This window comes from Apiospora marii (genome assembly GCF_038362585.1).
Source record: "Apiospora marii strain CBS 49790 chromosome Unknown utg000006l_segment0_segment0, whole genome shotgun sequence".
Classification (NCBI taxonomy): Eukaryota; Fungi; Ascomycota; class Sordariomycetes; order Amphisphaeriales; family Apiosporaceae; genus Apiospora; species Apiospora marii.
In genome coordinates this window covers 1941329-1962533 of record NW_027117378.1, presented here as the reverse complement: position 1 = coordinate 1962533, position 21205 = coordinate 1941329, and the positions used below count along the sequence as shown (strand labels likewise).

Here is a 21205-nt window from a genome sequence, read left to right as displayed (position 1 = left end):
GTCTTGTTTATGCCAGGTTCCCGCTCCTCAGGAGGGCTATCGTCGATCGATGAGAGAATCCCGATGCGATCGAGTGATTGGATTGATTCAGTGCGAACCCGGCGGCATTTGCCGCGGTCCCTGGCCAACGGCCAAGTCCTCTCTATGCATACTGTAAGATGGATGACACCACACTCACGCGACCTGCCAATCTGCGAGAAGGGTCCAGCGACAGCAAAGCAGCTAAAAGAAGCGCCCAGTGATTCAGGGTCGCCTACCAAGGGACAGCATTGGTAACCCAGAGAGGACCCCACGAAGCCAATGCCCTGGGACGAATCGAAGTCGGATGTCCTTTTCTTTTTGAGATGACTGGCTAGTCATGTCATACCGATCGGACTGGTAGGTTTGGACCACCCACGTGGCTGTGCATGATGAGCAGCAAAGAAAGTTTCAAACCCCTACTTTGGACGAGGTCCAGAAGGTCGCTTCGATAGATAAGAAGCAGATAATATTGGATGATCGTTTGATGAGAAGGGTTACCAGTGCCAGTGTCAAGAGTGGAGGAAAAGAACCCATAGTTTAGGGGGGGTCACATATTGGCGATCACGATTGCCCGCAGGGCTAAGACAGACTTGATTGGAATCATGAGATCGGTGGTATTCAATCCTTCAGAACGTTCTTCGTCCGTGATGTGTGCAAGACCCCATGTATGTCTCCCTTATATCTCCAGTCGCCATGAAAATCGAAAAGGTATCATACTTAAAACTAGTATTTTGAATGCATTGCCAGGTTTTCGCTCCCGCGCAAATAATACAGTCGCAATGCCGAATCTTCCCGTTCCAAACGCCGCCCTATGCAAAGTGTGATGGGGAAAAATAAAATGAAACCTAAATGCCTCTCTCATGCAAGATGTTTTTGAAAACAATGTTTTGCAGCTGATGAAAAACGCTGATTCGCGACAGAAAGGGGGATATCATCAGTAATCGCCCGACTGCTCCCAAACAACGCCAAAACCCAAATTAATGCCGTTGAAATCGTAAAATGTGTAAAAACCCAGGATGGTGGTGGTTCGCAAACATGAAGCGAATACGTGTCGCTCAGGCCTCGTCCGCGCTGCTGTAACCGTGACTAACGGCTCCGCCCGCGGTTGCGACCGAGCTGCCTGTCGTCATCTTGGACAGGTCTGACGGACGTTCCCCCTGGAGCGCAGCGGGTTCATCCGCTTGGTCCGGCGTCGAATCACCGGTCTCGCCAAATCCAGCCTCGTCGTCCGACTGCTCGTCCTCGTCGTCCTCGCTCGTCATGGTTTCGTTGTGGGTGGACCGCCGCGCGCGAGACCGGACATAAGCGCGGCGGCTGCTGGGCGCAGCGTCTGCCATTTCCGACCCGCTACCGGACTCTTCCGAGTCGGAAAAGGAATCCGAGGACCCAAAAAAGAAGGTGGGCGGCGGAAGCGGAACCGGCGGGAGTCTTCGCAGGTTGCCAGCCACGTACTTGATACCGAGCTTGGAAGCTTTCTGTCTGGCCGGCAGCAATAGCGGGGACCTCGTGCTCATGGCAGCAAGACGTGCAACAACCGAGTCGGCCACATCCTGGGTCTCAATTGATTCGTCCTCGCTAGGGACACAGGCATCCTCAGACTTCTTGGGTCGGTGTGTTTCCACGACAACGACGAAATGGTCGTCGGGGGTAATGCCACCCAGCCCGCTAGCCTCGAAGTTAACGAGACGTGCAGATTGGGTAGAGTCGGACCAAGGGAAGCTAGTCTGCATCTCTTCAGGTTCTTCATCGTCGTCGGGCGTGAGCCCTGGAGGTACGAAATCGAGATCCATCATAGCGTGGTGCGACACGAGGCTGCTAAGCGGCTTGAAAGGGATCGACGATCCTGAAGGGGTCCGCTTGAATTCTGGACCAATGATGTCAACCCGTGGTGACGTGGAAACCTCCAGCGACGAGTCGGAAGAATTGGGGGAGGTCTCTCCAAAATCCCCCGACAAGTCTGTGCAGAAGGGTGCGCCCGTGTAGTAGATGATTGCGCCATCACGACGTCGCTTTCGCTGAGTAAGACCAGAGACACCGCTGTTGTTCCATTTGGCAGTGATGCCCAAATGACTCTGCTGGGGTCGGTCGTAGGACGACTCGCTGTCGTCACCCACTAACGACGGCTGTTCATCCGAAGACGAGCTTTGCTGATGCACAAACAGCGGTTTGTAGTGGAAGCTGTCAGCGGATGAGTTGGAAAGCTGGGGTCCGAACTTGGAGGGTTCAGATGTTATGACGTCATTGCCGGCTGATGTGTGCGTCTTCAGCTTCTTGCGCTGATCCTGGCCGTTGGATCCATCTGTCTCGTCGCTCGAGTTTCCGCGCTGTGAATTGTCGCCGCTGCTCTCGCTGCTGAATTTGGTTCCATGGTCACCGCCTCTCCAGCGGATTTTGCGGCCGTCGGGCGAGAGCTGGAACTTCTCGCTCCTCTCCGACACGGCGCTGCGAATGAAGTCGGGCGTAACATTGAAGATGTGAAGCTGCGCCAAGTTGCACAGCAGATTGAGATAGACCCAACCTTCTGCATCCGGAGCAACATCCTTTGCCGAGTATTGCTTCTTCTGGGGTGCGGCCAGGCCCAGATGACGTATGTAGTCCATGTTCTCCAAGGGGTTTTGTGGTCGGTCAGGGTCCAAGTCGCGGGGTATGGTAGCGCGCTGCTCTGGCGTCGACTCGCTGGGCGGTGAAACGTCGTGCGACCCACCATCGCCGCTGCCATTGTCGCGCGAGTCCAGTTGATCCTCGTTGGAATTGGAGGCCGAGCCATTGCCGCGTGAGTGTGAGCGGTTCTCCTTTTCTCCACAGCGTGGCAAAATTTGGGCCTCCCTGCTTGCTCCTCCTCCTCCTGGCACTGCCAAAGACTTGTCTTCAGCTGCAGGCGTCTCGACACCCTCGGTGATAGCCGGCGGTATTGTCGGAACTGAGAGTGGCTGTTGCGGGTTGCCTAGCCCCTTACCGGTAAAGATTTGCTCCAATCGTCGCACAACCAATTTCTTCTTCTCCTTCTCCGTGACAACGGACGATCGCGGCCAGAGACCCTCGGGCACGTCGTGCAAGTATTTTTCAATGGTTTGGTCCGAGCTTTGCCGGCCAAGGCGACCGGGCAGTGACGGGCCAGCTGAACTCTGGCCAGTAGACATGGAGGCGTAAGCTGAGTCGGCCTGCATCGCTCCGGGGCGGCTGTTTGATCCAGACGATGAAGATGCATGCTTGGACGAATTGAGACCTTTGCCCTTGGCCTTTGCCACTTTCCGCCGCGATGAGTCCCCGACACTGGAGCCGTCGAGACTCGTGGTGAAATCTCTCAGTGCAGCTTCAAGCTCCCGCTTCCTGCGGCTAGGCAAGCCGTGCACCTTGACCTCGAACAGCTTCTCCCGCCGTAGAGAATCGGGGCCCATCTGCTTGTAGCGCTTCAACTCATCCCGTAATCTCCTGTTCTCGATGGTGAGATCATCAATCACGCTTCGATAGTCGTCCGCGCTGCTACTTTGGTGGGTGAGACCAGGTCGTATGGAGTTCGCGACATTCCGGTTCTGGACGAATCGGTAGGCTGGGCTTTGTGAAGGTATTGGGTATCGTATGCCCTCTTCGTTCGACTCGTCCGATTCACGCTGGAAGAAGGGCGGGTCGATGTCCATGGACGAGTCAAATGCGGCGGCCGGGTTCGTGTTCGAATGGTCAAACCAACGGGTCGGATCGCTGGTTCCGGTTTGCTGAGATTCGTTGGAAGAATGCCGCCTCGGGGACTTGTGTACAGGTGCACCGGCTTCGCCGCATGGTGGGGAGGGGCGCTTCGAAGCTTCCCGCGCCATGCGATGATGCTTCAGTGTGATTGAGTTCTCGGGAGACGTCCTCCTCGGGTTGTTATACGTTATCTTGGGTGTGGGCGGCGGAGGTTGGGAGCCCGCTGATATATTCTTCGGATCGGCCATAGTTTCATGTGTGCGATCTGTAAAATCCGTAATTGTGAAGTCAGCCCGCTACTTTAGCGGGCATCGATGCTCAAAATGTATATCAGGAGAGCCTGAAGGCCGAGTTACGAATTAGTTACTGTAAGGAAAAAGAGAGAAACAGTGCAATAACAACGCTTGTGAATGAGTCTTGGTTCCATTCTGGCCCAACATAGGAGAGACTTGGTAGCCAGGGGCTGCCGAGTGGTATAGAATCAAAAGAAACGGTCAAGATAAACTTGAGTGTAAGAAAATGGAAGACGGGCCAATACCGATAGACCTGTTCGTCTTTGGGTGCATATAAAATCAAGGACAGCAAGGAAATACTACGTGAGACATACTTGACTCTTCTCTCGACAAACTATTTTGTGATCAATCTCGGCGGCTCTCAAAGAAAGCTCTGATCAGGTCGGAATTATCGTATGTGTAAAAGATAATTCCAGAGGATGGAGCAGAACGGTGGAGGGGGAAGTCCAGCCGATATCCAGTGTTCAACAAATATATCGATCAGACGAGGGTTTACCGTTTGTGGATATCCGTGTGGGTGATGGTAATATGGTGGTGAGAAGTCCCGGTGCTGTGGTTTCCAAGTAAGGCCTGGTTTGTTGTTGATGGGGGGCTGCGAGGCTGGTTATGGGAGGAGTCAGGTGTAGGTGGTCGAAAAAGGGCAACGGCATCAAATGTTTGGCGATGACGATAGCAGCAACATCGGGAGATGGCATCGAGATTCGAGATTGTTGAATTTCTTCGAAGAATCAATTCTCCCAGTATTAGGGTGGGATTGTGCTGTAATAGCAGGCAGGAAACTGATTGTCGCGCCATGGTGCAGTTCTGGCCGTCTCTGCCCTCTGCAACTGTGAATTCTGTAGTAGGCGAAGATTGCTCATACACGGTGCCCGATCTCGAGGTCGGTGGAGAAAACATAGAGATCGAGGGTCTCGCTTCTCATCACTGCTGATCCAGGGTCTAATCCCAAGAAAGGTACCTACGGGCAAAAGGCCACAAGAAAGTGGGGGTGGCCGTAGAGCGTCTTTGCACCAATCAGCGTGTCTCGTTTCCCCTAGCGACTCCAGCATCTGCTGGCCGACAAGGATGTGGCAAACGGACATGCAGGAGAACCTGAGAGAAACTACAAAGCAGGCGGAAAATCGGGGATGGCACAAGTTCTAGGTACAGCGATCAGGGTGATCGGTGGGCAAGACGGGAGACAGAGCAAAGTCGCGATACCTTTGATGGACCTAGTGACGACATGTTTTCACTCTGGGTAGTGGTGTGGCCCTAGTTCCGAGCCCTTTTGGGTGTCCACTGCCCACTGTTCCCTCCCTGAGAAAGTCTCCGTTCCACTAGCCTTTCTTCATTTTCAACCTGTCTCGTGTCGCGAGGCTACTCACAATGAAGAGTGGGCAGTGGGCTCATTAATCAGTGGCGGCACCGGGCACCCGAATTGACCATTCGCGCATTTGCCAGAAATCAATTCCACAGGCCACATGGTGTGAATCGTGATACTGCTCGTCGCAGCAGACGGTTGACGGACAGATGTTTGCACACAATGCTCGATCTTGCGGAATGCTGCTAGCGACTCTCGAATTGACGAGCAAGAGAACTGTCATGCAACTTGCACACTTTAGTTTGGTCTGGGCCAGTTCGATGGGCGGACAGGCCAGTGACAGGCGGGCCTAGGCTTGGGGGGTCTGAATAAAGGTGGTTGCCCATCCGTCAGTGGCAACCCACTGCCCGCCGGCTGTGGCGTGTGGTTGGCCAGAAGAGTCGGTCTTCCGGGTGCGAGAGTGCATCAAGATTCAGGGAGCTCTGCCAAGCTAAGGGTAAAAAAAGTGAGACCCTTCGATCCTCTGTTCAACCGCGATCCTCACGGCGTATCCAACGTAAGGAATGAAACACTGCCTTTTTGTTTGCGATCACAAGAGAGCAAATACCCGCAACAGTCACAGGCCTGGTGCCGAGTAACCTAACGCCCGTAGTAATGTGCTCGTAATATTGAATCGATCGAAAAATCCGACCAGACCCCTACTGTCCAGAAGTAGGCGGAAAGAAGGGGTCTGGAGAGGAAGACCGACCGGTTGCCGGCCAGGTAAGCTCAATTGATCTTGTTCTCCGCCTGCCGCCTTTTGCTCGACCGAAAAAAAAAAAAAGAAAAAAATTTTGGCATTTATTTCGATTGCAGCCCTACAGCACGAATGTCCGCATCAAAACCCACGAGCCCGCTGCCCGCTCGCCGCATGTCCTCGGCGTTGGTCGCTTTCTTGGCGGCCTCCAAAACCGCATGTCTCTGGCTAACGAGAAAAATGAGAATTGCCATCTTGTCGCTGCATATGGGGTGGGTGGCGACATCGAAAATGCCATGATAACCTCAACAATCCCGTTTTGATGAAGCCCCGAGCTCCATTGCAGGAGTCGCCGGCGTGCTAGCGTCGCAACCGCCAGGAACGATGAAGATCCAGGCCCAGTACAGGTCCTCCTGGAAACCGTTCCGAAAGGCAGCGCACAGCTGCGATTGGTCGGGCTCAGCCATCTGGATAAACCCAGCCCCGGCAACCTATCCGGTGTTAAGGCGGAGGGGAACACAGATCGCTTCGGGGCGAGCTGTCTTGGGGGCAGATGTTAGACATGCGGGGAGGGGACGCCACAGGCGCTAGCAAGTCGGTAGGGCAGGGCGTGCGGGTAGTGCTACTGCAAAGTGGTATTTAAAGCCCGCTTCCCCTTCGACTCTCGATCCTCACGACCACCGTTTGTTCCGGGGATCGAGAGCTCTCCCCAGCTGGCTCCTGGCCTCCCCAGCTGTGACCCAGCGAGGCCAGCTGCAGCCCAGCCGTGCCAGCCCAAATCGACAAACACCCCTCCACAAAGACAATCTCCCCCATGTGGCAAGACGGGTTGTCGTTGGCGATCATTTCCCAGGACAACCATCTGTCCCATTCCCAGTGGACGGTTTCCCCTTACCCACCAGCAGTACTCGCCACTCCCGTCCTGCAGGTGCTGGCAGGATGCCAAAATCCGAATACAGATGGGAATTACGAGCCTAAAGGATGCGCTTTTCCACTCTTCGATGCTGCAGGGGCACCCACAAGGGGGCATCGAGTTCCTAAGTTCGGCCGGCCAACCGCACCATCCCGCCTGAGTGGTTCCGATCGACAGGCTGCTGACTGTTGGCCAACTATCTGGCCAGCCAGCTGTCCGCCGATTCACGAGACCAATCTCGGCCCTTGCTGGAGTGGACTGGGCCCGGAGATAGCTCCTACGCGTCTTCCTTGATTATTCTTGCTGAGAAACTCGCCGCCTAAGTCTGGTATGCGGTCAAGCCAACGGTGGGAGGCCGCACATGGGGCAAAATATGTTGCCATATGGCCTCTATTCGCAACCGTCGGGGGCAGGGTGCAAAATCTTAGCTCCGCAACAATCTCCGGTTGCGCGCGCAGTAGGTCCAGGCCCCCCCTTTTGGATCTTGGTTTTGTTTCACGGTGTTCAAAACCGAGTTGCCCAAGACCCCTCACCCATTCACACGACGACCCTTCTATTTGTGTTAAGCAGTACCACCACGAGTATTTAACCAAGATCTCGTGACTTGAATATGCGTTGCTGACAGCAGCATCACAGCGGCTTTCTATCCTTGACGCAAAGCATGGACGATGACTAGGGAAATGAGCGAGGAACTATGAGTTACTCTGATTGGCAGGTTTGGCATGGTTCTGGATACACGCTGATTGCATTGCCTATTCCTCAATCCGACGTCGATTACAAGTAGAGCGGGAACGCACCCTGCCTGCGCGCTGGTATCCACTCTGTCTATTGCCGGAGCGAAATGTCCGGCTGCGAATACCAACAGTCACCGTCGCGAATTGATATGTCCTGTGCACTTGGTCTATGGAAGTCAATCGGACGAAGGCACAAAAGCTGCTGCATGGCCCTGCGAGCGCATAAAGCGTACCATCACAGTAGGTAGTCAGCATTCAGGCTCCTTGTGCCAACTGCCCGATTGACGCTATGAGCCTCTGGTCTGCGAGGTTGGTGTTGGCAACTGCCTTAAGCCCCATAAAAATGGCATCGCTTTCGTTTCCGCCGTGAAGTGGTTTGCTTGAGTGTTCAAGTCCAAGTTATCAATCGAAACAACGGCTTTGTTGGTAGGTCAAGCAACACGTTAAAATATACGTACATATACACAGCTCAATACCCCAAGATAGATTCACTTTACAACGCATGGTTGGCTTACATCCTTTCTTCCGACTTTGCCCTCATTATGCAACCTGACTTGTTATGATAGCAGCGTTCGATGGTATTCCCCGTTTATGTAATTTCAAGAAGAGTGTGAGTGCTGTAAGAACGGGAATGCAAGCTCATCGCGACGATACTTCGCCGACGCGATGGTATCGAAGGCGGAAAAGATACCGGTCAATTGCTCTTTTTCCCCTTTAGCCTCGATGTTATCCAGGTCAGGCATGTTTCGCGCTTCCGTGATCCGCATCGCCAGTATTTCCTCGCGCCGAATATATAGAAATGGCAACATAGATGATGCTTCAAAATTTGAGGCGACATACTTCCATCGATATGGTCTTGCCCAATTAGTCACCATTGGGTAACTTCTCCTACTCGTATCAATTCAAAGCTACTTAGCTCTGCAGTCTAGTTCGATTCCCGTCTCTAAGTGCGGCATTTGTCACTTCAGAGATCGTCATCGTCGTGAAGAAACCACGTACTCCGGAACGAGCGACTGATACCAAGTAGGCCCCCAGATGCCTGATAGGTACGTGCCAAATGACAAGTCCAAATCTATCACATCCAATTGGAGGTTTGGCTACTGAGATGACAGTTGCACCACATATAAAAGGGGACGTTTGTCGACATGTCTTACATCATTTCCAGCTATCCGGAGATACGTCTGGGGAAAGGAGCTACCTAAATTCCGGGATATGAGAGGTCAGCTTTCATCCTTACATCGAGAACCACACACGCAAGACAGGAATCATCATTCTACAAAGCCCCGAGTCTTATTATCGTCACGTTGAAGGGATCCACTACCAAAGTTTGGGAAACGCAATGGATTCCAGTTTGACAGCAATCAAATCGAGGAATGACTTCTTGGAAAAAAAAAAGCGCTCGAAATAAACAGCGAATAGTGACAGTCCTAAACACGAAGATACATCAGTTTACTGACGAAATACTATAAAATCAAACATTATTCGCTGGCGCAGAAAGGAATGGGAAGAACCGTACAGAGTACCTAGTGATGATGGTACCGTACCCTACCTGCCTGTTGGCCCCAGGCGGAGGCGGCACGTCCCGTCAGACCCCTACCCCTGTCCACTTCTCTGGGCGAGTATGTTGCGCCGCATACGAGTAGTCCAACCCGAGTGCGAAACAAACTTACATTTCAGCCGCATTGCAAATTCGAGAGAAGGGTAATGTTATCTCCCAGCAACCTTTTGTGCTTGTCACCGCCGTCGTATGATTGATCACGATATTGCTGTCCACCCAATGTCGCATCCTAGCTACCTCCTGACTGCTCCGCGGGCCATTGTGCTCTACCAAATTAGGGTGACCAACAACAGGTGAAGACATCCGACAAGATGCTCACCGTTGGGAATGGAAACGAGGAAGGTCCAATCAGGGAGATGTTGACGCCCTCGACCTGGATGTAGGCTATTGCAAATGACCGGCCGCCAGGACCAATATTGTAAGTCGACGACAACAGGAATGAGCCAACAGCGGCATCGACAGGGTGCGCATTCGAGGAATCAAGTCTAAAATGCCGAACAATCAGTGATCGAACCGAACCGGTCAGTGATGAAGCACCATAAAAAGCAGCGACAGGATCGATTAGTGGCTGGTCGCGCGCGACAGTCGAGCGGACGCAGGAGAGGGAACAGATATCAAATGAGGCACCCACGGAGATACTTGACATCATCGTCTTCTTCTATCCCACTCCTTGCTCGCAGCTGGGGTTCGGAGTCAAAGTGACCCATAATGATGGCGCATTGTCGGCTTGGTTGCTGAGCCACCAACTCAATGCGACACGAATCACGTGTGTCGGAATCCACGCAGTGGTGCTTTTGGGTACGAAGACCCTCCCATGGGGCGTCGGTGACATCGGCGCAATAAAGAGCAATCTTCAGGCCAGGGAAAGGAGAAGAAGGGAGTGCTGACGAGCTGGGCTACCTGGAAAGTACAGTGAACGCTTCGCAGCTGGCACAGGAAGTTGGCGGCAGTGATGATCCCCTGGGCGAGTCCAGACGGGCAGGTCGTGATAATGCTTCATTACATCCGTCCGTGATGCACCTTGCCATGAAGCGAGAACACATTACAGGGCGCCTTCACGGGTATGTGCGGTGAGTGTCTCCCTTAAACTTCCTCATAATCTAACTTTGTGCCACACACCAATCCCAACAGACGAATCGCCAATTCGAGTCCAAAGAAGGTTCATGGGTCTCAGGAAGCCTTGACCCAAAAGACGCCCGAGCTCAACCCAGAGCCGCGGGATCTTGGGCAAGTAGGTAACCGCGAACGCGGCATGCAGCAATCACGTCCACGCCTTCGACGGTATTGACCACCCCAGCCTTCTCATGAGACAGTGTCGAGCGGTTCCAACCAGCCTGCAGGATTTTCTTTCCCTGCCAGCAGCGGCTATTCGCTTGCAGAAGCCCCGGATTGGACGCAGCATTGCTCTAGCTCAAGAACACCGGGCATCTGCTTGATTTCTGACCAACCAGGGCTAGCTAGGCTCAGATGAGGACCGGGAGAAGACAGTACCTTGCAGCTTAGACCGCAACTGGTCCAGGGGCTTGGTGGTTATCACATCGTAGAGCTGGTGCGAGTTATGAAGGCTGGAGTGTACGCACAATAGAACTGCTGCGGTGGTCGTATCGATGGATGTCAAGCCAACTGTTCCGTGGAAGCTATTCTAATCAATGATACAGATTACGATGGTCGTAGCACGTTCCGTCTGTTTACCCTTTTTGGACATAATAAGCGTCGTGGCAGACCTATCGCAGTGTCACAGGTTGATGGGCTGCTATAGATCTCTCAGCTTCTAATCGAGCAGCATTCGGGACCTATGGACATTTCACAGCTTGTCCATCATAATGAAAAGCAATGCCTGCATGTGGATGCTTGGAGCTAGCTGAAAGATACGCTTCGGGGAAGGGGATGAAGTTGAGATTTCAACTCCCATCGAAGAAACCATTCAGCTGTATTGCGTTGGCCATGCCAGGTACTTGCGGATTGTTTCTCTAGTACGTGGGACTGGGCTCGCTTTGATGAGCTGTTGAGAACGCACAAACATACCTGTGTGAGGTGGTTCAAGGGAAGTCAGATGTTGAAATTAAACGGCTCATGCCGGATTGGCCATTTCGGTCATGGGCGAAGTAGTTGATGATCGCTGGTTGAAGGTGAAACCAACAGCCAGACGTTATCGGTCCTTCGAAAGTCAGAAAAAGCATTTTCGCAGTTCAGCCGTTTGCTAACAGAGCCTTGGAAGGGGTATGCAGTCCTGGTTTCAAGGATCCTATCACTGCTTCGGCGTTCTGTGACTTGGCTTTCCGGTCGAAAATAGAAACGCGGCCTGGCGCAGCTGGGCATCGTAATTAAATGTTTGCCTTTTTGCCGAAGTTGAACAGGCATCCGCGGGATCACAGCCCCTTATTTATAGTTCGCCTGCGCGGCTGAATACGACTATGTGTGCCACGCAGACGCTAGATTGATCTCAATTGACACCATACCAAAAGAGGACAGACGGTTCGGAGAGGTTACGTTGTCTCTATGCATATCCCTTAGGGGGGTATATCAGGCCTGCGCCCAATACCCGATCTTCCATTAAATGCTCTATTACCTAGACGTGCCTCGAGTTCTGATACTCAGCGTATTATATTTCAGCAGCCATTGTCTACACTCCCCGGCGCAAACCCATCACAAAACTCATGAGCCCGCGCTATATGTCCCTTAAATTGCCAGGAGCCTGTTGACCACGAGCCCGGTGACGAGCGTGCTAGAGATAAGGAGTAAGCACGCTTGTACCGGGCTCGTGGGGGCTGGCGGTTTCCCTGGATTCCGAGCTCAGAAGATAGCAAATGGACATTGACACATGGAAACCTCCTCTGGCCCCCAATGCCTCAAAACCCATCCTGCCTTTGAATCCCAAGGAGGAACAACAAGTTGTAAGTGTTGATAACGCACCTGGTTAGGGCTCACATCGGTAGCTAACAATGTATAGCCTTCGCGCAGACCCCGTTATACCTTCAGATGGACATGCTGTCAATGCGGGTATTCCGGAATGAAGATGACGACCGAAGACTGCCCGAATTGCAGCCAACCTCGATGCGCCTATTGCCCAACTCAAAAAGTATTAGTTCGGAGCCCTGTGGTATTCTAGGGTTAAAGAATTATTCAGGTCCTTGAAATATAAGTTGCCCGGCGATCAGGAACAACCAGAACCGAACGCGACAACATCCAGATCACGCGAAGGAACTCTGATATGCAAGGCAGTCATGACAAAATTTTCGCTCTCTCATTATTAATTCAAGTTTATAGAGGGGTTGGGGGTTAGAAAAAAAGAGGGACCATTGCTTTGTCGCCATTGCAACTCCCCATTGGTTTGGTTTCAAGCGTGCTTCTTTTCGGACTGCATCAGAGACTCATTCTCTAATGGTGTAATTTATATGTAGGATATAGAAAGGAGTACGTGTCGTATTGTCGACGCTCTGTTTTATAGATGATTTCGTTTTCTTACATTGACCTGGCCAAACTAGTTTAGCCAAGATAATGTTGATTAGAGCTCTGGATAGCACATTTACCCCCTTTGACAAGTCTTGATTGAATACAGTAATTGCATTCTCAACCAAAATTCCCATCACAGTCCATTTCCGACATCCAGGAAGTTTACTTGGTATAGATTACTTGCCCTCTCAAACCCACTCCGGACTATCCACCGAAGGCCAATTACCTCGTCGCACCCATACCCGACTAGTTGGGCAATAGACGCAACGTGTGTAATCACAATATGTGCAGTCTTCGGTGGTCATTCTCATCCCCGAAAGTCCGCATTGACAGCATTTCCATTTGAAAGTATACCGAGGTCTTCGCGAAGGCTGATACCGCTTAGTAGTTATTGAGGTGAGACCGACTGAGGCTACTTACCAAATTTTTTTCATCTTCGGATTGAAGTGGCCAATGCCAAGGCGATGCTTCAACGCCTCTTCTCTCTTCCATTTCTACAATCTTGCTCATATTTGTTCCTTGAAAGCTGTCGATGTTGCCTAGAACTTTTGATGAAGTATTGCAAGAGGTGGTGATAAGCTCTAGTAGACAGATGGCCAAGACGCTGAGACTCGACAACGCAAAAGCTTAGACAGGTCCGTTGAATAACAAAAAGATATGGATGATGAGCAACAGGGTGTACTCCCCATTGGATAATCGTTACGCTTAGTCCCGTAGCCTGCGGAAACATTCGAAAAGACAAGGGAGTAGTATTGTAGCCTATATATCAGCTAGCTGGATAGTGCGTTTTGAAACAAAGTGAGAAGAATAGGAAGCAACGTGTTGCCAATTCCTATTGGGTCTATGCCGCACAGGAAGCATTCAGCATTTATGCCTGCTCAGTTGAAATTCCATCATCTTTGTATCGTATGATACGCCTGGCCCAATGGAAGAGTGCGCACACTGCGTTCTTGACCATCGCTGTGTATTTCCCATTGGCGAATCTGTCCAGCATGATCCAGATCACTGCTTCAATGGTCACAAGAGAAACAACAAGTGTCGCTGGCGTCTCAGGCAGGGGAAGTATCTCTGCTCTCGTACTCATGAAACCTGCCACGAGCATGAAAGGAAGCGAGTGCTGAGAACCGTTAGTTAGTAGAACGATAGTATGAGGGATGCGAAACGTACAAATGTGACCCATGTCAGAATCTTAACATCCTTTGCGGTCGCCATTTGGAGAATGGCTGACTCGTTGTTCTCGTATGCAAGGTGATGATTGAGCTCCCGAGCATGTTAGCTGGTACTTAGGCAATCGGTCTCAAGGTCGGGGAGCTCCCTTGCGATTGATTCCATTATTCGAAGTGTAGTGGTGAACATGGTCTACTTACCTCAATCATGGTGTTTTTTAGCCCAACATTAACAGTGTTTAGCTTACGTGATAGCATAGCCATCTGGTTGAAACTTTTCGTGATGGCAACCATCTGATGGCTCTGTATTGGCGTCATGTTGCAGTCCTTTCCTGAAGCGACGAAGTAGCGAAGGTCGCCTGCCGTGAATGTGTCCCAGGCGGAAGTACATTCATCAAGGCAACTCTTTAGTGTTTCCAGAAGCTTCGTTGCAGAGGTGGCCCAACGAAAGTACGCCCTTTTCCTAGCTCGTACTTCCTTCCCGTGATCATACCCTGTAGTGGCAGCAGCCCAGCTTAGCGCATGGCTTTTATCGAAATAATCTCTCTGGCCACTAGCATCAGCCACGGCTTTTCAAATCAGGGAGAGAGGTATAACAAACTGTACTGTGGTATTTCGCTAAAATCCGAGAAACAGTATTACGCCATTCTCTTTCGGCTTGTTCGCTGCGCACTTGAAGGACTCTTAAGTAAAGCTCTCGTGGTGTTATCGATGGCCAAGCAAGTGGCTTTCCGGTCACTGGATCGAGCATATCGTATACACTGCCCAATTCCTTCTTTTGAGCTTCGTAATCTTCTAGAACGCCCCCGTCTACGTATTCATTACAGCTGTCGATGAATATGTAAGCAGACCAGATGTGAGAGTCTTGTCCTGTCACAAGGCAGGACGCCTCGACCTGATATAAGTACTCAGACAGTGAAGGTCCTGCGTTGGATTGATCAGTCCATTGCATGAAGTCGATATTTTGACAGTTCCTCAAGTGACTGAGATTATGGAAGGGTCCGCCTTTGGAATTGTCTCTCAGGGCATAGAAGGGTAGATGAAACGCCATTTCGAAGGTACGGGGGAGGCTGTTCTAGGAACAATGTTAGCTGGCTCGGGTAATAGTGTCAGATGGAGAGACAAGAGACTCACAGGTATGTTTACGTTCAGGTCAGCCTTCCACACCAGATGGTCGGAGATGAACGATCGGATTGCTCTAGCTTCGATATGCGATGCCGTTGCGGCAAGAGCCCACACGACCCATTCGTCAAGATTTGCAACAAATCTATCAAAATTATCAGAAAGATAGATACGTGTCGCCACAACAAACTGGCTGCTTACACTAAGCGTCTCTCTGCATTTGGAGTATCTCTAGCTGGGCTATTGCTAGCAGGTTCCTCAGGGCTCCTTTTGTCGGGCAGGGTTCCATCCTGGGGAGAAATAGCGTCATCTGTAGAGCTCAATGTTTTCGAGCCAAGCCTCTGAAACATCCGAATTCAGCGAGGTCCAAATAGATATATTGATTGAAAGTAATTGATGGCATGCAGTCTTACCGGTACCAATAGAGCTTCATATAGCTGAGTAGCTACCATGGGGTAATCAGTCTCCCTTGACCTTCCCGCCGAGTCAGACTCGTGTAAGACCGCTACGAGCTTTTCTGGAGGGTTCTTATAAAAGGCATCCGAAGACCTCACGTTTCGACAGAAACTAAGAATCGTTTCTGCTTCTGTATTTGGCATTTGGTCAGGGTCATCCGCGTCGGTGAAGAGAGAAATATCATCTGTGACAGGATTGATGTCGGCTAATGTTCTTATGTAGGGTTGGTTATACCCTTGGATCGGCTCTCTGACTTCGTCGAATTCGGTACACCAATAGTAGAGATCCAGCAAGTCGGCCTTGCCCGCGGACATTGGGGGCATTTTGGCCGTATCGCCTCTGTGGTGGGAGCTAACAAGCACCCTTTGAGTAAGGTTCGTATTGACAGCGAGGTTCAATAAACAAGATTTGAGAAAGTAGCATTGAGAAGTGATATGTCGGCTGGATCTTATAGTGGTTCGTCTTTGGTTATCTAAATTTCACCTGAAGAGAACACTCAAAGCTCGCTCAAGCCCGAAGCCCAGCTTGATCAACCCACCAAGCAAATGGGAACTCATTTATCAATAATGGCTCAAGGCAGAGGCCACAGTATAAGATAGCGGTCTGGGGATGGCGAGGCAAGATTGGTGGGATAGATTCATTCACCCCGTGACTGTCACAGAGGCGAACGCGTGGCGCCTTTGCATTCGATCTCATAATGAGGAATGGTAGCAGGCGGAGACCTCTAGTATGCCTCGCTATTTCCATTCGCTAGAGATCATTGCAGCTATACTAGGACCACGGCAATGCCCTGCGCGACAACCAAGGGCCGTGCCGGGCTGTCTCCCAGGAGAATGTTGCACCGATTCGATGATACCTTGATTGGCTCAGCCATTGCAGCAGCTCAGTAGCGGACATCACCGGACAGCCTTCAAGCCTTATTGAGACCCAACATCTTGTAAACCAGTCAGATGCCAGATATATCCCAATGTCAAATAGTACCGTTGGTACCAAAAAAGGCTGCGGAACTTACAGATCGGGTTTGGGTTGGGGATAGGGTCATGACCACAGGCTGTAGATAAAGACCGACATCCACATCCACGGCATGTGTTAAGAAAAGGTGATAATGCGCATTCCCTACTAATTACCAGCACTTACGAGCTATCACGATCATGATGGTATGTGTAGACAATGACGACCAGGAATGAACGTCCTGCATGCATAAGGTGCATCAATAACCCGTAGGACACATCGAAAGCATACCTACATCGAAAGCATGTGGTGTGGTGGGCAACTACCAATTGCCTAGAAGTAGACGTCAGCCACTTCAGATTGCACATCTGCAGCAGCGTAAGTACAAGTACACTCCTGCAAGAACACAATCGTGCATGGATGTGACACATGGTAATCGTTTAGGCAAATAGCTGAATGGAGCTTGCGTTAAAGCGTCCCGAGAATTTGGACCCCTCGGCACGCTTGTACATGCATGCACATCATCTCATCAGACTAATCGTGTGCGTTGGTAGATAAACGGGATCTGAACCCAAACTCAGGCGTTTCGTCTCTCAGTTGACTGACCCAAAAGCTAGAGACCAGGTTCAGATGGCTGTCAGGCCATTGACTTTCTGAATACGAGATTGCGTACCGTCAGGAGGTGAAGCCATATAACATGCAAAAAAGGCAAAAAATTGAGAGGGTCTCACCGGTGCTATCAAGTGGCTGCAGCCTTGCGTTACACCGCCCATCGCCGGCTAACCTCGATATGCAAGCCTGGATTCTGTAACAACCGTCACTTTGACTCTCTACCTCTCAAGACTCTGTGTAGCCAAGAATACTGGCAGTCAATGGAGGACATCCGATAGTGACCAAGAACAAGTTTGGCGATGGGCCTGGAAAGCAGCTTCATGGGAGCACACGAGGTCGTGAGAAGCCAAGGCAGAAGCATCTTTGATGGTCCGTTGACGCCTAACGCAGGCGGCCAAGGCAACTGACACTAAATCGCCCATGAACCAAGGCTGGATAATACATCACCGGCGAGAAATTCCGATGCGAGGCTCTGCACCGCCGCCAGCTCAAATACATCCCGATCCCTAAGAGCTTTTGTGATTGACCAACCCCTAAAGGAGGGTCCTTGCTGCAGCGCAGCCCAACAATACAGCTTCCAATCTATATTGCGAGAAACGCAGCCCGAATACTTTCAATGAGAGAGCAGCAGCCGGCCGCGAGAATCAACCTTATCATCGCGATGCGATGTGGCATCAGTTGGATGGATAGCAAACCTCCATGACCAAATGAGGAACATCCAAGTGTCATCAATCACTATACAATTTTGTGTTCCGGCATGCTATCTGTTGAAGGCTAACATGGAATAACAGAGCAGAATATTAGCAAGTATAAGACATAGAAAGGAGAAAGGACGAGGAGGAGAGGGGGAAAAGGCCAAAAGCTTGGTCCACCTTGCGTCAAGATTGATCCGCACGAAAATACCCTTACGTTCTCTCTGGCCTCGCTTCCGCTGGAGGCAAGAATTTCAGCCACCACTTGAGCTGAAGGACGTGTGCTGCTGGTTGGATGAGGGATTCTCTATCGAAGATCTTGATAGCCCCCTCCTAATATTGGGGGAACACAAACCCCGCCCCCCTTGTTCGCCCTGATATCATCACGAGGGGCCATAGTGAAGTGTGCGGAAGAGTTCACGGCAAACAGAGGCTCATGGAGTATGACCTTTTCTCAATTGCAGCCCTGAGCCTCACATCCAAAAGGGCACGCTCACAATATAGAAGTCTCTCATTCATGTTGATTCGGATACGAGCTGATCTGCACACCGGGCGTGAACAGCAATTTTCTGTCAAATTCATGTGAATACCTTTAGTAGCCCCGACGTGGCTGTATGTTTGAAAGGGGCAGTGCGATGGATATTTGCCATATTGGTGGCCGTTTTATGTCAAGGGCCGGTTAGAAGGTATTAAATACCATCCCTATCTGATTAAAAAGATATTAGGATATGCTTCGCATATGTTGTGACAAATAATTCAACGTAAGGCGGTCCTTCGCGGAACGTATAAATCCTCGTAAATACTCGCCCGAAATTGCTAGGCACCCACCAGGCTGGCCGGTTAATACTGCGGCGAGGTTAGCTATGATGATGGTGCTTAGGCCGAGACAATTATCGAGAACCGACATATTGTACATCACCTATGTTAGGCAGAAAGCTGGCTTCGAGCTGTGAACCCATATGAAGTATAACTTATGTGTTTCTGCATACCAAGGTGAAAGGGCTAGCACTCAACGGTTGGATGTAGGATTAAAGCGAAGTCGTAGATGACCGTTACTTCTATGCTTCATCAAGTAATAGCACACAAGATAGGGACATGGATCAGTAAAGATACCTAGGGATATTGCTTTCAATGAGTGATAGCAACGAGGCGAATCAAACATCACCTCATACAGAAACCGTGACTAGCCGCACAGCACAGAAGATTGCCAACCATGGCGAGATACAATGGTTTTCGAATATAGCAGGCTAGAACTGTAACAAATCCTAGGGACTGCGTGGCTCACATACTCACATGTAATCATCGAGGCACGGCGTGAAGTGTTGTCAGGTTAAAGATGGTGGGGTTGCGCTTGTAGTGGTAGACACTCTAGAAAGCACGTCATTTGTCGTTTGACTTGGGGCCCTGCATGCGCCTAGAGAAGGCCCACTGAAATTTCACTGATAAGCAATTGGGGCAGCGCTTGCTGCTGAACCAATTAATAATTCTCCTACATCGGCGCTCATGATCAGTGATAGCGCGCACATCCTCCTCAATACCTGCCTCCAGGACCCAGCGAAGTTCCCTGGCTTTATTGTCAATCGAACCTGCCCCTAGCTACACCACAAATCATAAACAGCACAATACGACGTCCATCCTACAATCAATTGTCTCCTAGATCAACAGGCGCGAACGACAAGTGAGAGCGGGGCAGACACGATGGCGGACGCAGCTGCCGATATGGACGAGAGGGGTGGCTCGCTCGATACGGCCAAGGATCTGTTCGCTGGAGCCACTGGAGGTGTCGCGCAGGTACTCATAGGTTAGTCAGTCTCAAATCACGTCGATTGGCGGGCAGGCAAAGACCGTCGCAGCGCAGGAGCGGTTGTCTTCTGGGGATTTCTTTAGGCTGAGAGTTCTGTGCGACACCACCCGGAAGCAAGCTCCCTGCAATCGAAAGGTTTTGTACAACTTCGTGAGCCTCGGGCATCTTGTTTGCAATAATGACTTGGTTCAAATCCTCACTGCGACAATACTCGTGAACCATGGACTGATCCATCATTTCTCAGGCCAACCATTCGATATCGTCAAGGTTCGACTGCAAACCACAACCCAATACAAATCCGCCCTCGACGCTGCGACCTCCATCTACACACGCGAAGGTCCCAAGGCTTTCTACAAGGGAACTTTGACGCCGCTTATTGGTATCGGCGCATGCGTGTCGATCCAGTTTGGTGCCTTTGGCTACGCGAAGCGTTACTTCGAGACCGCAAACGAGGCTGCTGGAAAAAAAGACCTGAGCTATACCCAGTACTACGCGGCAGGTGCCTTCGCCGGTCTCGCCAACTCGGCCCTCTCGGGCCCCATCGAGCATGTGCGCATCCGGTTGCAGACGCAGCCGCATGGCGAGGGCCGCCTGTACTCAGGCCCCCTTGACTGTGTGCGCAAGCTTACAGCGCACCAGGGTGTGCTGGGCGGCGTGTACCGCGGCGAGGCCGTGACGCTGATGCGTGAGGCTCAGGCCTACGGCATGTGGTTCTTGTCCTTTGAGTGGATGATGAACTCGCACGCGGCGCGCAACAACATCGACCGCAAGGAGGTTCCCAGCTACATGGTCGCCTGGTACGGTGGCTTGGCCGGCGAGGCTCTCTGGCTCGGAAGCTACCCTTTCGATGTCATTAAGAGCAAGATGCAGACGGATGGCTTCGGCAAGGACCAGAAGTACAAGACAATGCGCGACTGCTTCGCGCAGACGTGGAGGGCCGAGGGCATGCGCGGGTTCTGGAAGGGACTCGCGCCGACCCTGCTGAGGGCCATGCCTGTGAGCGCAGGAACTTTCGCTGTGGTAGAGATGACCATGCGCGCTATTAGCTAGGAACAGCTAAATCGTGTATGCCTACACTCCATGTTGCTATGGTATACAGCGTCCGGGCCAGGGAAGCATACAGAAGGAGGTGGTCATGGCGATCTTGTCCTTGTGTTTTTAACAAGCGACACGGAGTAAAAAATGCTACACTTTATGGAGATTATAGATCTGGCATTTTCAGGGTATAAAATTCCTGGGGAAATCTAGAACATTATATCCCAACAGCTAGGAATCTCGTTCAGTTTGAACTAGTTACTCCATAGTCCACCCCCATTCAACCCCCACGAAGTTGGGCCACATGGTATATCAATCTAGTTCAATATCATGCCACCACAAAAGCCAATCCGCCCTCAAGGTTGAATGAACCCTCATGCCAGGACCCGTTGAACTGGACAATGGGTACAATATCTTATGCCGCAGTGGGTGCAATCTTTCGTGGCAGCCATGTTCATTCTGAATTGACCACAATGGCAACATGTCCACAGAAAAATGTATCGAGGTCTCCGGGGACGCTAGTATCGTTGATTAGCTTCTAGAGTGTTTTCGACTGGTACGTTGCTCACCAAGCGCTTGTACCCCTCAGCACCAAGTAGCAAGGGAAGCTCTTCAGGGGATGTTGTGTTATCCATTATCGTCCCTCGGAGAGGGTCTGCCTCTTGGATCTCTTCT

At 51.2% G+C, this 21205-nt stretch overlaps 3 protein-coding genes across 3 annotated transcripts; 1 reads left to right on the top strand and 2 right to left on the bottom strand.

The window, feature by feature from the left end:
* Positions 1 to 1076: 1076 nt before the first annotated feature.
* Positions 1077 to 3953, bottom strand: PG985_010355 (uncharacterized protein; the record flags this gene model as incomplete). Its single annotated transcript, XM_066830123.1, has 1 exon — positions 1077 to 3953. The coding sequence occupies one exon, from the start codon at positions 3951 to 3953 to the stop codon at positions 1077 to 1079; it is 2877 nt and encodes a 958-aa protein (XP_066682513.1).
* Positions 3954 to 13560: 9607 nt separating this feature from the next.
* On the bottom strand, positions 13561 to 15759 carry PG985_010354 (uncharacterized protein; the record flags this gene model as incomplete). Its single annotated transcript, XM_066830122.1, has 7 exons — positions 13561 to 13809; positions 13860 to 13952; positions 14060 to 14263; positions 14532 to 14933; positions 14993 to 15125; positions 15182 to 15321; positions 15394 to 15759. The coding sequence occupies 7 exons, from the start codon at positions 15757 to 15759 to the stop codon at positions 13561 to 13563; spliced, it is 1587 nt and encodes a 528-aa protein (XP_066682512.1).
* Positions 15760 to 19389: 3630 nt separating this feature from the next.
* PG985_010353 (Carrier protein YMC1- mitochondrial) lies at positions 19390 to 20545 on the top strand (the record flags this gene model as incomplete). Its single annotated transcript, XM_066830121.1, has 2 exons — positions 19390 to 19492; positions 19740 to 20545. 2 exons carry the CDS (start codon positions 19390 to 19392, stop codon positions 20543 to 20545), a joined length of 909 nt encoding a protein of 302 aa, XP_066682511.1.
* Between the last annotated feature and the right edge of the window lie 660 nt (positions 20546 to 21205).